At 47.1% G+C, this 16,820-nt stretch overlaps 1 protein-coding gene across 3 annotated transcripts in view; it reads right to left on the minus strand.

Annotated features, from left to right (window-relative positions):
- Positions 1 to 16,820, minus strand: part of CFAP61 (cilia and flagella associated protein 61) — a 257,175-nt gene that overhangs the window by 203,031 nt on the left and 37,324 nt on the right. For all 3 annotated transcript variants that reach the window (XM_074347804.1, XM_074347803.1, XM_074347805.1), the window contains exon 8: positions 10,929 to 11,088. In XM_074347804.1, coding sequence (XP_074203905.1) covers positions 10,929 to 11,088 — 160 coding nt within the window. The remainder of the gene's footprint in view (positions 1 to 10,928; positions 11,089 to 16,820) is intronic.

Below are 16,820 nucleotides of genomic sequence, written 5' to 3' on the forward strand. Positions count from 1 at the left end.
GATTTATTTATTTGGATTTTTTGTTTGTTCATTTTTAGTATTGCAACTAAAAACTGGCTCTAGCCATCTACTTCTGCTTAGATTAAATCACGAGCCCCTGCAGCCACTGACCTTCAGTACTCCCTGAAAGGTATTCAGGGTGGAGATCAGGAATAGGGCGCTCTGTGCTCTGGGAAAACTGGTCTTCGGATAGACATTTTGAGGAGGAGATTTTATGAGCCCAAATTCTTGCATCTCCTCATACCTAGAAAAGCACTAAAATGACTAACGGTGACATCTGCTCCTCGTGACTGGCAGCAAGCCCCTGCCAGAACGTGCGCTTGACTGCATGTGCTCCCCTCTTCACTAAAAAGGCATACATAACACTAGTTTTCCCCCTGCCTCTTCAGAGCAGTTCCTCAGAGCTCTCTGAGATGCTGTCTCCCGGGCTAGAGTCCTCATTTTGAGACAGGAGGAAGGGGGAGGACACACCATTAAAAGAACGACGCAGCAGTTGAGGATAGGTTAACTGGTTAGAATCAACTAAGTCCAAGATGGCAGAAGACCTGACTTCTAGTAGACCTTGAGCTTCATTACACACTCATTGTAATATATTAGCTATATATACACTAAATGTAAATATGGATGCCAAGTGACACAACCACGGGTGCCATGACAGTTCCAAGGCTGACCATAAAAGGTCAAACCGTGGGCAGTGGCCCAACTCTGGGAAATCCCCGCCCCTTCCCAAAATAGTTGGAACAATCCTCCCACTTGTTAGCATTTGAAATTACCCAGCCCATAAAAATCAGGGAAGTAAGGGAATGCAAAACAAAGGAGGAATAATCAAGAAAGCATGTGCAGTGATTAAAGCAGGACCCTGGTTCCTCCTCAAGGGAAATACACAGCAACATCTTTGAGTTCCTCTGCAGGAACTAAGGCCCCGCCCAGGTGAGGATGGTAACTTCAGGCTGAGCACAAGCGTCCTGGGGCACCACCCTGTGACCTCACCACCAACCGATCAGAAGAAAGTCACACACCCTGCAGCCCTCACTCCAAAGTTTGCCTATAAAAACTTCTCCCTGAAAAGCATCAAGGAATTTGGGATTTTTGAGTGTGAGCCACCCATCCTCCTTGCTTGGCCCTGTAATATACCTTTCTCTGCTCCAAACTCCGTTTTGGTTTATTTGGCCTCATGGTGTGTGGGGCACACAAACTTGCATTCAATAACATTATTATGAATACTATTTTTTTGGTATAGTTAATTTTGTGATTTACTTTAGTTTCTCTTATCTCTAAAATCTTTCATGTAGATTGAAATCAGCACTCAATAAAAAAGACAAGAAGTCTTTTCCCGCATGGAGTTGGATACACAACATGTACATATGGTTGAAATAACTTTCTAGGCCCAAGATGGAGTCACCCCTGCCTGGGGCGGCAGGTCAGGGGTAGGGGGGCCACGTCGACAAAACCAGCCTTACGTAACTTTCATGTCCCTGTAAATGCTACACTTGAACAAAAATGCAATATATCTAGTCAGCCAGTCCCCAGATGCCAAAGCAACTCTGGGCCTTCTCACCCCGACTATGTGGTCCCAGCCAATCAGACACTGTTTTTCTCTTCCATGTTCATCCTATAAGGCTTCCTGACTTCTGGCCCATTCTGCAGTTCTCTGAAAAGAGACCGTCCACTTCATGAAGTGTTAAATAAAGTTTGTTTGTATCACGTAAACTGTCTTCTTTAATCCGTTTTAACAGTATGCACATACGTAGGTATGTATGTATATATGTTTGTATGTATATGGACATATACATACATAGGGAGATATAAATACATATATCCACAACTGTATACTAATCATTTTTTGAGCTTCATATACTAAATGATGCTTTTCTAGAAAAAAATCTAATTTCCTAAAGTTGATTCAAAAGAAATAGAAAACTTGAATATATTAATAACCTTGAGGGGAAATGGGACACCGTCAAAGGTAATCCTGAAGTCGGAGCTTCCAAGGTGACTGTCCCAGGCCTTCTGTGACTGAGCCTAAGCATTCCTGGGAGTCTGAAAACCCCCCAGAGCCAGAGCAATACGCAGCAGAGAAAAGGCTTGCGACCCCCGAGTGAAACACCTGGCTTCATGCTGGGCTTAGAATTAATACATTTTCCTTTGTTAGCTGCCACTTGCAAAGGCGGATTTTTAGCAATTGCTTCCTTAGTTGCTTCACTCGCTCGGAATACACCGGCTCTGTGATATGTTAAGAGTTGTCAAAACCCCTGTGTGAACAGACACGGGACTCACAGTGACCCCAGCGCAATGGGTACAGCCCGCCGACGGCCAATTTAATCAAGCGGGAATTCAGAGTGTTCACCGCCAGCAATTGATTTTCAAGAGGAAAGTCAGCAGGATCAAACAGCCTGTTGGGATGAAAACCCTCTGAATCACCCCTATCACCGTGTTTTCTAGCAACTAACTCCCGACTCCATATAGTGTAATGACCAAATTACTATAATTATCCCGCAACACAAGTGCCGTATCAACGTTATTTTAAACATGGATTTTTTTGCATAATCTTTCGCTATTATCATTCAGCCTCCCATTTGGGAATGGAAAACAACAACAAACTGTGCTCTACCCCCCAAAAGAAGAAAGGTCACCAGAGAGAACAAATAAAAGGGCTATTTACATGTGAATGCACTAAAGAGAGATGTGTTTTACAGTCAAATATACTCTTGAAATTCATTAAATGCCTTCTCCCCTGCTCCATAAATAGGGGCAAAAGAGACATCACCTACTGAGAAAATAACCCCGGTGCGTAATGATCATAACGAAGATAAATCAAGCCACTTTTCTTCCAGAGACCCCAGGGCCCTATGCAAACATGCATTTGTACTTCTGCCGTTGAGAAAGGACTCTTTCTCCGGGAGGGAGCGCAGCCGAGTCACTCCCAGCCCTGACGGGAGGGGACGAAGGTGGTCACCAGCCATCCTGCTCGCTGCAAAATAATGGATCCTCAGGAGGGGTGCCATCGTTCGTTGCTGCTTGTTTTTAAAGGCATTCAAAAGGGCTTAGAAACCAGTATTCGAATGAAGATGGAAAAGCAGCAAGAGGTTTTATTAAATAATCAAAAGGCTCACCAAGGTCACTTCAGGGCAATGACCCCACCAACAAGACCAGGTTTCAAGTCTGGATCACCAAGGGTTCAGCCCTGAGGACCCACGCAAGAGTTTATACTGGTGATGAAGTAAAAACCCATATTCTGAGGCAAATCAAGGAAACTTTAAACATAAAAATTCTTCTCTGCCCTTTGGCCTCCTCTTTGCATGATGCATTGACTAGCCTCCCCCCCACCCCCACTGGCAGAAACATCTGCTCAACCATAAAGAACATTCTCCTAGCACCAGGACTCTTCTTAAAAGATAACATTCCTTCTTGAGCTTGTAAGGGGTCACATGACCCACCACTTCGTACTGCCGTAAGCAGATAGGTTAGGGGGTTCCCTGGGGAGAGAGAACCAGAAACAGCATTCTTGACGTAAGAGAAGCCATTTTTGTTCTAAGCCATTTTGTAACCTAAGCTTGGCCACGGTGCTTTGACCTTGAACAGGTCTTAGTAATCAATGACCTTAAGGGAAGTAGAGAAGGTAGGAACAAAGGAAAAACAGTCAGGAAACAATAGTTCAGCATAAACCAGAGTCCGAATTCCTCCTCAAGGGCTGCGCATAATCTGATATGGTCTTTGAGTTCTGCAGGGGCCAAGGCCGCCGCACAGGTGCAGGAGGAATGATGATAGTGACCCTCCTGACTTCAATCAACTAAGGCTTGGACTCTGTGCACCTTGACCCCAATTCTATGCTGAATTCTCCTTAGCTCAAGAATATGCATGAACCTTCATGAATATGCATGTACCTTCGTGAATATGCATGTCCCTTTAGCTTAAAACTTCCCCAGTGCTGCTGTCAGAGGAGACACTGCTCTGGGAAAGAGCTTGGTGTTTTCCTTACTTGCTGCAAGAAATACTAAAGCCTTCCTTCTCCAGTGCTTCAGCTTGGTTGTGTTGATTGGCTGTTGACATTCACCAAGAGGCAAACCCAGTTTTCGGGGAACACTCACAGATCTGGATTGCACAAACTATCTACGTCACTTAACGTATGGTCTTCTGTCTCAAAAACCTACGTAACTGTGCTTTGACCTCTAAGGGGTGAAACATTTCTCAAAGCTTTCTGAGAGGTTGTTCCTGGGTGGTAATCCTTAATTTGACTGGAATAAAGTTTTCTATCTCTTTCTTAGATGGACTGATGAATTTTTTGTTGACATTGTCAACCTTGGAGAGAATCGTGTCAGCCTGGGAAAGGTCTGGTATTATATATTTGTTTTGTCAACATCTTTTACAAAGCTTTGGAACCCACGTAGTTAATTCTAGAAAAACAAAGTTGGTAAGAGTGACTAAAGTTTTAGAAGAACGCAATTTTGTTAACTTCCTATACTAAAAAGACATTTGGTGGTTTAAAAAAAAAAGATGAAATTCAAATTGTGACAAATATGAGTCAGCACGTGAGGCTTTGTATGAGCAGTAAGTAGTGGGGACTTTGCTGCCACGATCCGCATTATTGCCAGTCTTACAGCCTTGGCCACAGGGCACCAGGGGACGGCTGACACAGGATCCCAGGTGTTACAGGCTGAACTGTCCCCCGACAAAATTCATGTTCAGGTCCTAACCCCTAACAGCACAGAATGTGACTATCTTTGGAGAAAGGGCCCTTAGATAAAGTGAAATGAGGTCACATGGATGGGCCCTTAAGCCAACAGGACTGGTGTCCTTGTAGGAAGAGGAGATGGACACACACGGGAACCACATGAAGACACGGGGGAGAGACAGCCATCTACAAGCCAAGGAGATCGGCCTCAGAAGAAACCAGCCTCGCCCACACCCTGTTCTCGGACTTCTGATCTCCAGGACTGTGAGAAAGTGAGTTTCTGCTGTTTAAGCCCCTCAGTGTGTGGAACTCCGCACTGATCATGCAAACAAACTCAGAGTCCTAGTGGGTCACTAGTTCAATGACTACAGAGCATACCAGGCGCTAACAACATGGTCTGAGATACATAATGCAAATATTCTGGCAGAAATACTGCTATGCTCTGTAGATGAGAATTTCATTCATATTTGGAATCCATGTTAAAAGAATGAAGTAAAACAGAAAACAACCCAGGCGTATAAAACAGAGCCTTAGGAAAAGAGGCAAAGAGGCCTGGACTGTTTGATACACCACTTGATAAGTAAGACTTGATTTAGCCACTGTTTCTTAGCTGTGTCTTATTAAGACAGGAGAGAAGGGGACAAGGCACAACCACTAAAACAATGACACAGCAACTGAGGACAGTTTAACTAGTTAGAGCCAACAAGGCCCAAGATGGCAGCAGATCTGGCTTCCAGTGGACCTGGAGCTTCATTCTAAGCTCATTGTAATGTATTAGCATGTTAAATGACACGACTCAGGGCCCATGACAGTTCCCAGGCCGACATAAAAGGCCAAAAAGTAGACGGGTTCCAATTCCCGGAAATCCCTGCGCCTTCCCCAAAACACCTGGAATAACTCTCCCACTTACGGGCATATGAAATTACCCAGCCCGCAAAAACTAACAGCCCCGTACGCCGGGGCCGCCTCTCTTGCCTCCTGGGATGGCCCGCACTCTGCATATGGAGTGTGTTTGTGTCTAAATAAACTTGCTGTCACTTTACTATGCCTCGCTCTTGAATTCTTTCCTGTGCGAGGCAAGAACCGATTCTCCGGCAACAATCTTAGTTCCAGATGTTTCCTCCCCTTGCAGAGTAGGTAATCTGAGGTAAGAAGCAAATGTAAGTTTAATAAAAGAAATTTATATAAGACGTAAAGAAATATTTCCTGACAACCAGAGTGATTTTTTTTTTTAATTTAAAAGGCAACATTGCTATGTCTTATACGGAGATGTTACAAAAATTTTGTTTTGAAAGGCCTTTTAAATGTACAGTAAGCAACACTTTTCCTGGGTGGGTTGGTTTTAGGGGTCTGTATTGGCTTTTCTTTTGGAAGTCCCCGATTCTGTTCCATGACATTGCATTTCTCCCTGCCGGGGGCACGTCTCGTTCCAGAGCCTCCGCGTGGTAGGGCCCACGTGCATAACGAGTGTCACCGCACAGGGCTCTTTCCTGCTCCGCAGGTCACACTGGCCTACGTGACAAACAAAAATTTTGTTTTTATCTTTTTTAATTTTAACTAATAAACATGTCGATGCCAGTACAGCTGGGCGAATGCAGGCCGTGCCCGATTTCGCCTTTTGCATCATCAGGAAAGTAGCCAGCTCAGTTCTGATTCCAAAGTCTTTATTGTGATGTTGCCATGAACAAAAAACACAGCTTGATTTGAAAGTGCTGGGCAGGGCCAGTGGTGGAGCCAACAGGGGAAAAAAATATTTTTTTGTCACTGAAGGAAAAATATTCATAAACTGCCAGCACACGGAACATCCTGATGTGTGTTCACTAAGCTTTCAGAGACTCTTGGCACTTGAAGGATCTTACATCTCATCTAGGACAATCTCCCACACAAGCAGAAAGCTCTTTTCTGAGCATCTGTGATTCTGAATTCTTCCAGTATTTGGGGAACTTGCTACTTCTAAACTAGGTATTCTACTTAATTAAAAAAATAAACGTTTACATGATTTTCCCTGTAATACTGGGACAAAACCTGCATCCTTAGACTTTTTTCCCATTGGTCCCAGTTCAGTCCTCAGGTTTAGTAGATAAAAACCAAAATTTACAAGTGTGTGTAATAACTCATGCATGCAGAATAGGTGGCTAAAAAAGGGATCATGTGCAGATTATTCCAGTAGGATGCAAAGTGAATGTGCATGGTCAGACTTCTTAGGTCCAATGGAAACTTCCGACACACTGAAACGATAAGACTGTAGGCTGACCACAACATGTGTAGCAGCCAAGGAAGGAGGACCACGTATGAGCTCAGGAGGGTTGAGCCGCGACGTTGTTATTCTGCTTGGAAGGGTTGAGGCTAGTATGAAAACGCAAGTTTCACAGCTAGTGGGAAAAGACCAGACCTTGAGTCAAAGATTAGAGAACAAGTAGCTAATTTGGGAGGTGATTCCAGGAAGCACCAGTAGGGTGATGATGAAGACAGAATGGGAAGGGAAAGCCGCTAATAAAACCTGTGCCATCACACAGATTGCCAGCTGGAGCGCTTCCTCCTGGAGGAACTCTGAGCAGCGGTACGAAGCTCACGTCTCAGAGCTATCCTGCCCGAGGCGTGAGGGAGCCGGGGTAGTTATACCCTGACCCCTGTCAGTTGTGTGTAAGTAAACATTTTCACAGCTGCTGGGGAAAGACTAGATCAGTAGTGTCCTGATGTGGGTTCCCTCCGAAGCAAACCCTGAATCAAGGATTTGAGCACAACGGTTTATTTGGGAGCTGACTGGGAAAGTAGCAGTATGAGGCAGGGGCAAGAAACAGGGGGTCAGAGGCTGCTCCTGGGGTGTCAATTTCCTGGCACTCCCGGCCTGCCTCTGGCACTAGGGAGACTGGCCTGGCCAATCCTACAGACACAGAGGTGAAGATTCCAGAAGATGGAAGCGGTCCAAGGCTCGCATACACACAGGTCACTGAGAACTCCTTAGAGTGGTAACTCACTAAATATCTCATTGAAGTGAAAAAGCTGACCGCAGATTTGTGTAGTAGACCCGCCACTGGAGTTTTCAATCACAGCCACCCAAGATCAAAAGTCACCTGGGAAGCAGACAGCCGGGTGGGGGTCTGGGGCAGCCCCCAAGGAGCTGTGATTGTGAGACCTTCTGTGGGCTTGGGCAGGTGTCACCTGCCTCTGACATCAAGTTATAAGGATAAAACGAGGTAATACATATGAAAATCCTTTGAAAAATAAAAAGCACTGAACAAAATCCAAGGTATGAAGCACAACGATATGCACCCACCGAGACAAGAATTTTAGTCCCTTTTTTAGGGAAATTATATTCACTTTAACTTGAGACTTTCATCAGGAAAAAAATGAACAGTGGATCATAGCACATTTCAGATTTCCTCTGGAGCCTCATTCTTTGTTGTGGTTGATGGGAAGACGGCAGCAAGATGTGTGATGACACTTTCCTTAGACATAATGAGCTGCTGCTGATTTGTGGATCCACGCCTGAGTTATCTGGAAGTCTACAACAGTGCTCCCTGGTGACAATTTCATAATCACCCTTTTATCAGTGAACATAAAGCTGGATTTTCAAAAATAAACAAGGCACACAAAATAACAAGAGAAGTTTTCCTATGTTTTTGACTCACCATCCTGTCCCAGATCAACTAATTTTAAGGAAAAATATTAGAGGCAGTAGCGAGAAGTAAGGCTTCTCTCAGCTTCCGTATCTCTGGGAACAATATACTAGATTATGTCTGTTTTTAAGTCCAGGGTTCTGCTTCAATTTTGAATTTTGTTTCTGTCCATAAAGTTTCTAAGGTAGGAATTACCCAGTCATTCTGTGTAGCTTCAAAGCCATTCAGAAACACACTAGAAAGGACAATATCTTTTCAACTAATTTTTTTAAGTTTTATTTGCATTTCTCTTTTTAAATTTTTTTTAATTAAAATAAAATTGGGGGGAGTAATTAGGTTTATTTATTTATATCTATTTTTTAACAGAGGTGCTGGGGATTGAATCCAGGACAACAGGCATGCTAAGCACGTGCTCTACCACTGAGCTACACCCTCACCCCTTTAACTAATTTTTAATTACAGCAGTCATGGGGGTGGGGGGACAACTTACATTGTTTTTGAACTTACTCTGTGCTTGCCAGAGAGCTAAGTATATCATGTAGTTTCTAACATTTCATCTTCCCAACAACTCTTTGGGTTGGATACTATTTTTTTTTAATTGAAGAACAGTTGATTTACAGTGTTTCAGATGTACAGCAAAGCGATTCAGTTTCATACACACACACACACACACACACATATATACATGTATATATTCTTATTCAGGTTCTTTTCCATTACAGATTATTACAAGATATGGGTTAGAGACGATTTTTAGCTCCATTTTATACATGAGAAAACAGAGCCATAAAACCTATTTAACGCTGCCCTCAAGAAGAATTTATGCATTTAAAAGTGACAACGATAACTTATTTTTCAGAATTGCCTCACGCCGGCAAGTTCCTTCAGAACACTCCTTAGCCCCTCTGCTGAGAACGCGGGGAAGCCAGCCTTCACCATGAGACAGCAGTGACCTCCGACCTCTCTTCCAGGGAGAGTGTTACCATCAGCCTCTCCACCTGGGCTCTGCGGGTTCTTCGCAAGGAGTGTGAACATCAGGTGAGCGCTGCACATTCACGCCCTTGCTCTCCCGCCCAGCAGACAAGATCCACCGAATCAACCCCTGCCACGCCCAGCATGCTCCTCTTCCTGGTTTTGAACGATCTTGGGATAATCTTTCAGACCCAGGAAGGCCGAGCAATTCAGGATGCCCTGATTTTAGCCTGGGAAGACTCAGGTGAAAGGCCGATCACAGAGTGAGGACAACGACTGCCCACGATGATGCTCTACACTGACTAAGCACGGAGCTCCCCGGGGCCCTGGGTGACACCCTGAACGCGGGCAACCTCGGTGAGGCCCCACACGCCCCTGTAAAATATTCCTGTTTTACAAACAAAAAAAACCCAGGTTTAGAGAAGTGAATTAACACACCCTGCCTGCATCTGCCTGATTTCAGAACTGAAATCCTTAACCTCAAACATACTCATGGGTGCAGTGAGATCTCGTTAAATTAAACTGCCAAAGTTCGAGATTACCTAATGTCACGTGGTGGAAATCCTAATACAGACAGTTTTTTAAAATCAGTTTTACTATTGCATGTGGCTAGAAATAAGTTAAGCAAGTCAAAAATGACAACTTGATAAACAGACTTGCTTTTGATTTAAAAGAAAAAAAGACAACCTGCTGTGGGGAGGGAACAGCTCAGTGGTAGAGCACGTGCTTAGCACGCATGAGGTCCTAGGTTCAATCCCCAGCACCTCCGCTAAAAAAAAAGATAAATAAGTAAATTTAATTATCCCCCCTCAAAAAAATTTTTAAAAAGATAGAAACAGACTCACAGACAAAACAAACTTATGGTTACCAAAGGGGAAAGGCAGCAGCAGTGGTTCCCTTTTGTACTGATTGGGAGGAACAGACACACACACTGTATATAAAATAAACAACACGGACCTGCTGTACGGCACGGGGAACTGTACTCAGTATCCTGTAATAACTTTTAATGGAAAAGAATCTGAAAAAGAATAGATATATGTGTATAACTGAATCAATCTGCTGTCTACCTGAAACTAACCAATATTGTAAATTAACTACACTTCAATTTTTAAAAATGACAACTTGCAGTAGACCTGTACCACATAACAATTTGTTGAAGACGTAAACGTAAGTGCTAACTGCTGGGATTAAAACATAAAGGCGTATGTGGAAAAGGATATAGATAAACGTATAACTGAATCCTTTTGCGGAGCACCTGAAACTAACAGCATTGTGAATCAACCATACCTCAGTATAAGAAATAAAAACTTAACGGCACGTAGAATTTCTCGAGTTCTTGACTTGAAGAACTCGCCTGTATTTGGGCTTCGTGCTGTGCGCGCGCGTGCGGGTAAAACCCTGGAGTGCCGTCAGCTATTCCACCGCAGATCGGCCCTCCTCCACCAGCGCACACGCGGAGGGCCGTCGCCCTGAATTCAGGAACCCTAAGCGGCAAGGCGGCGCGCGGTGTGTGTCTGTGCTGCTCCCCCGACCGCCTGTGCTCGCGCGCATCTGTGCACGCGGACGCGCCCGGCCGCGGGACCCACTCCTGCAAGGGGGCTGCGGGCAGCGCTGGGACCGCGCCCCACGTCACGGCCGGGCGCGCGCCTGCGAGGGCCCCGTACCTGGGCTCCCCTGGAGGCCGGGCTTCGGCGGCGGTCGCAGGACGTCGTCGGGATGAGGGGTGCAGAGTCCGTGGAAGGGCCCCAGATCGAAGCACTCGTGCAGCAGCTGCATGTTCACCCTGGAGCACACGCTCATGAAGCCGACAGCCGCGCCTTCCACCTGCAACACCCGGCGCGCTGGTCACTGTCAGCCCTCCGGCGGATTCCCGGCGTGAGGCCCGCACGAGCCCCGCCCCGGGCCCCCGGCGCCCTGGCAGGCGCCCTGACGGCCTGGCGGGCGGGCAGCCCCGGCGCCCAGCCCAGTGCGCAGCCAGGCGGTGACCGGCCCTGTGGACAGGCCCGGGGGTCTGTAACCTCGGGACGCTGGCAGGAGGCTCTTGAGGGAAAAGGAGTCAGAGCTCCGCGCAGACAACGCCCCTGCCTGCCCCTGTCCTTGCCATTTCCCTCCGGCAAGCCCAGCCCTCCCGCCCAGCTCCTCCCCTCCACCACGCAGTTCTCAGTAAGGCTCGCCACTGCTTCAGGGTCCGTCTGATGGACCCCCGAGTCACAGAGAAGTTCATGGTCATTCGCCCCTCATCAGGCGAGAACTCTTCAATTTTCTTGAACTCACTTACTTGACTGGATGGAGGGGACGTGAGGAAGGGGGTTTAGTGGGAAAGTTCAAGTGAGGCAACCTCATCTCGCTGGTTCCCCAGGTGGGTCTGAGCTATAACCACATCACCTCCCGCATCCTGCCTGATTCTGGGCCTCTCGCAATGGCCTCATGATTTTAGGTCTTTGACGAGGAATATGTAAGTGGGAAGATGAGTATGACAGGTGATGTGATTTTTTAAAATTTGGCCTCCGTCCCTCACTCTTGGCACAGAGCTCCTAAAACACTTATGATTTCCTGAGAGGAGCATCTTTCGTTTTTCATAATAAGCCCCTTTCAACCATGCCTGAGGTGAGGCTGATGAGGTGACTGTGGGAGAATGGCAGTGGGTTACCAGAGGACTCAACCACGCGATCAGAGGGTTGGAACTTTCAGCCCTGCCCCCCAACCTCCAGGAAGGGGAGACGGGCTGGAGTTGAGTTCAGTCACCAGTGATTTCATCAATCACTAATGAAAACACCATAAAACCCCCTACACAGTGGGGATCAGGAGTTCCCAGGCTGCTGAACACAGAGGTGCTGGGCACTGGCGAGTCCAGGAGGGCATGGGAGCCCCACGCCCCTCCTCCCCACCTTGCCCCACGCATCTCTTCCGTTTGGCCATTCCTGAATTGTATCCTTTACAAGGAACTGAACTGATGATGATAAGTGTTTCCCTGAGTTCTGCCGGCCCTTCCAGCAAATTGTCAAACCCAAGGAGGGAGTCATGGGAGCCCCTGATTTACAGCCGGTCAGTTAAATATACAGGTGACAACCTGGGGCTTGTGACTGGCATCTGAAAAGGGGGCAGTCTTGTGGGCCTGAGCCCTTAAACTGTGCGGTCTGCACTAAGTCTGGGCGGTGTCAGAAGTGAATTAAACTGCAGGACACCAGCTGGTGTCTAGAGAGTTGTCTGTGTGAGAAAAACGTAACACATCTGGTGTCACAAGTGTGAGGAGAGGAAGGAGCTGAACTTTCAGTGAGCAACGAGCTGATCTGAGACTGAAATGTTACAAATTTACAACAAATTTTAATTCGATCAAATTTTAACACCACATTGAGAGATGGCCGTGATTGAAATTCTTTGTTATGTCCCATCAGTAATTCTGTATTTCATTCTTCTCTGCAAGGAAAACACTTGAAACCTTAAAAGAGGCGTGAGAGGATGCAGTTCTTAAGGTAACTCACGGATTGTAACTATTTTGTGATGTGTACATAGATCAAAATACTACGTTGTACACCTTGAACTTACACCATGTGGTATGTCAGTTATATCAATAAAACCGGGGGGGGAGAAAAATAAATAAATCTCACATAAATAATCCCTTTCATTCTTATGTGGGTTTTAAGCAAATTCTGGTGACTGACTCGACTTTGACAGCTCTTACAAGAGACCAGCATCACTGGTTCCTGTCCCTCCAGTGTTCAGACTTTATTTCTCGAGACAATTCCATTCAGGAAGCAGAAGAGAACTCGAGAGTCATTGGCATTCCCTGTGTCTAAGAATGCAGCATCATTCCGTATACTCCCAGTCAGAAAAAAACGGTTCACACTGTAACCTCTTAGAGAAAGAAGCTACAAAAATGCTCACTCTTTTAAACAACACAGGGGAAAAAATGATATATTAAACTATTTGTTTGCAAAGGTATCTTCTGATTGAAAACCATTTCTTCTCAAACATGTGCTTGGAAAGTCAATGTAAGATGCCCTGTATTTTACTCCCAAACTGGGATGCAAAAGGAATTTTTCAAAATTAATTTTTCCACGTGTATTCTTCTCTTTACAGAACCCCCAAAATACTAGCCATGAGAGGCTGGATTTACGCAGCTGTTTTATAGAGCCACCGATACTTTAACAAAAGTCCAAAACAAACATTTTAATTTCTTCCCCAAATAACAAGGGATTGTTTGTCTTGTTTGCACTTGTGAACAAAGGCTGTGGAACTGCAGTTAGTCTGGCTTCTCTGTAATTTTAGGCCCAAGACTCAGCAGACGCTGATTAGCCAATCCATCTACCATGTGTGCGGCGAGAGGCGGCCAGCCCCCCTCTCGGCAGGAGAAATTGGCACGCGTCTTGGTTCACATGGAGATGTCCTCCTGACTACAGCCACGCTGGCGCAGCGCGACGTCGATGGCCTGAAACACCTTCCGCTGGCGGCCCAGCGAGCGTGTGTGCGTGATAAGAATGTATTATTTATAAGACCGCTGTTAGTAACGAGCTATTACACTAATGGCTCATTGTGTTTGGAAGCTGATTTCAAATGGCAGGGATCACACATTCTGATGAAAATGAGAGAAACATGTTTTGCCATTAGGAACAAAGATTTAACGTCCTCCAATTCTGCAACCTGTTATGTCCTCATCACTCACCCCGGGCCGTGACGACTCACAAAAGTTCAGAATTATGGACTCGTCGGAGCAGGGACGCACGGTGGAGGTGCCTGCTTTCCCCTTCGGGCTTCTGTGAAGTCACTGTTCTGGTTTGAGAAACACTGTTCTTCAATGTGAATTTGTGGGAGTGTTCCAATGCTTCCTTGTGCGTGTGTTTTCTGGAAAAATAAATTGACTTGATGGGCTTTTTTTTTTTAACCTTACAGTGAAAAGGCATCGACTGCCGGCTGCTGTCCGTCTGCCAGGTACCCCGCGCTTTCCACCACAAAGGGGTCTTTAATTCTCCTACACTGAGAGCAAAGCTGGGAGTGTGTTGCTGTTCTTGTTTTTCCTGGGAGGACTGCAACGATGACGGATCAGGCTCAGATCGCTAGAAAACTGCACGTGCCGTGGCCTCATCGTCACCAGCAGGTCCATTTATAGGCCGTGAGCATGGCACCATTCATGCTTCCATCTAAAAAGCCCTACGGTCGCCACCCCTTCTGGGTGACAACACTCCACGGTGAGGTGCCCTTGCTGTGGCCACTGCCAGCTCTGACCCCTTCTGCCTGCTGCCGAGGGCATGGCTGTGCTGGCAGGCTCTGCCCACCCACGGGTCGGCGCCGCCCACTCGGACGGCTGCTGCCAGCACCGCGGGTGATGCCAGGGCAGACGCTCTGCCCGTCTGGCTCTAGGACCCGCCCTCGGCCTCCAACGGCCTTGCCCTGAAATCTCAGTTTGGAGCAAACACCAGATGACAAGGATGAAGCTATGGAAAGCAACCTGCAGCACAGTGATGGCTCAGACCTTCCCCAGAGGAACGATCAAGCCACAGAAAGTGCTCACAGTTAAAAACCTTTAGTCAAGGGTTTCCCCCACGGCATGGGCACGGCTGTCAGGCCAGCCACACGCATGGCCTGGGACTGCCACGGCCGGGTTTGGGAAGGGCCAGGCTTAGTGTACTGTCTCCCGATATCCCTGGACCTAGAAGTGTGGTGTGCCGGCTAACACCTAATCAGCCCTGAGGGCAAGAAGCCTGATTGTGACATTTGCCAGTTTCTGTGGTGTATATACTCCTGCTGTGGCGCACTGGGAGCCCTCAGTGTGATGTCCCTGAGCAGAGAGGTGGGAAAAGATGTGCAGTAGCCATCATTACAGTATTTCCTCTGTACAGAGACCGCAGACATAAATGACCCCAAGAGGACAAATCATAGTAAAGTAATTAAAAGTGATGAGTTTGAGTATTTATTAATTCTGTTTTTTGAGTAATTTATTCCACTGTTGGTTTGTTTATTTTAATTTTTAACAGTGGCTGCATTTAACAACCGGTTTGCAAAGTTCCTGAAGATTTAACAATGGGCTTCTGTGAGCCAGACTGAGACAGCTCCAGCTCCAGTGAGGCAGGGCCAGCCTCAGGAGCTCCAGGTGGCTGGGAGAAGGGTCCAGGGAGGTGGGTGGAAGGTACTGACAGCATTGATCTTGAACCCAGAAAGGCTTAAGACGCCAGACACAGCTTGGTGCAGACTGGAGATTCACTCCCAGATCCTAGAAGGGCTTGCTCCCCATTGACAGGTCCTGCTCCTGGCCTTCCATTTTAAGACTGAGGCCCATGGTCACATCTCCACAGAGCACGAAGCTTCTGATGTCTGGGGCAGCACAGCCTCCCAAAGACCAGGCTGGACTCCGTCCATGCCTTTAGAGACACTGAAGGATCCTTGTGGGATTGAGATTGAAACTGTCAGCCAGCAGCGTTCCTCTGATGTGTACACACACTGAAAGTTTGCAACACATAACAAGAGGGGGAAAGAACATGAGGGAGGAGGTCACTGCAGCTGCCCTTCTTAGGCCCTAACTCAAGTGATTTGGGCTCAGACTTGAAACCAAAGAATGAAAAGCCTTCTCCAGCATGACATCAGCATCGCAGTGGTATAAGATATCCCTTGTTTTTGTCCTCTGCTCAACAGCAAATATTCGGCATCCGCCCATGAACAAAAGTGCCTTTGAGGGAGCCGTGGGATCCAGCACCGCACACCAAGGAGGATGGGAGGAGTCTTGCCCGCCTGTGCACTGGGAAATAGGCAGACAGATCTCGGTCCCAGCTGTGGACCCTGCAGAGGCCCATGGACTGGCTCCAGCCCCTCTCGGCCTTGGTCCAGGAGCCCTTGGAGAACACTGACTTAGACAATCACTCACAGATTGGAGAGCCTTTGATGAAGTTCAGGTTTCCAGAGGAAAAGCTTCAGGTCCACTGGAGCAAAAAAAATACTAGTTTGGATGCCCTGGAGTTGATAAGATGAACAGTCTGCCTTTACCCACAACATCCAACCTCCGAGGCAACACAGCTCAGGGCCGAGAAAGATCTTCCCCGCCAATAATTTATCCCATGGAGTAAGGGAGCGTGTGTGGGTGAGCACCGGGCTCCCCTAGTTACGCAGGATGCTGCCAGAGAGGCTCACTTCCCTTCTGCCCAATCCAGAGTATGAAAATGGGAGCTCCCACTGGGGGTGGAAGAGTCTGGGATGACAGCAGGCAGGACCTTCAGAAGACGTGAACAGGACGCGGATCCTAAGTGCATAGAGTGGATTCTCTCAGGAAGCACATTCACTTGCTGCTGGGCATGGTCTACCCAGGGGTCCTGCCAACAGGCCCACGAGCGCCCCCAGCGCTCCACGTGCCCCACCCACACGCCAGCCCACTTTGTGGTGCCTCCCTGTGTACACTCCCAACGGTGGCGCGAGCAGACTTTGCCAGATGGCTAATGAGCATATGGAGAAAGCTGGCTGAATCTGTGGGCCAGGGGGAGACCAGAAACTTGAGCTGTAGTGCCACCTTTGGGAAGACGAAAGCACTCGCCTGGCGCTTTGCAGGATTCAAAGAAGACATACAAGCTTAG

Source organism: Camelus bactrianus, chromosome 19 (assembly GCF_048773025.1).
Source record: "Camelus bactrianus isolate YW-2024 breed Bactrian camel chromosome 19, ASM4877302v1, whole genome shotgun sequence".
Taxonomy (NCBI): domain Eukaryota; kingdom Metazoa; phylum Chordata; class Mammalia; order Artiodactyla; family Camelidae; genus Camelus; species Camelus bactrianus.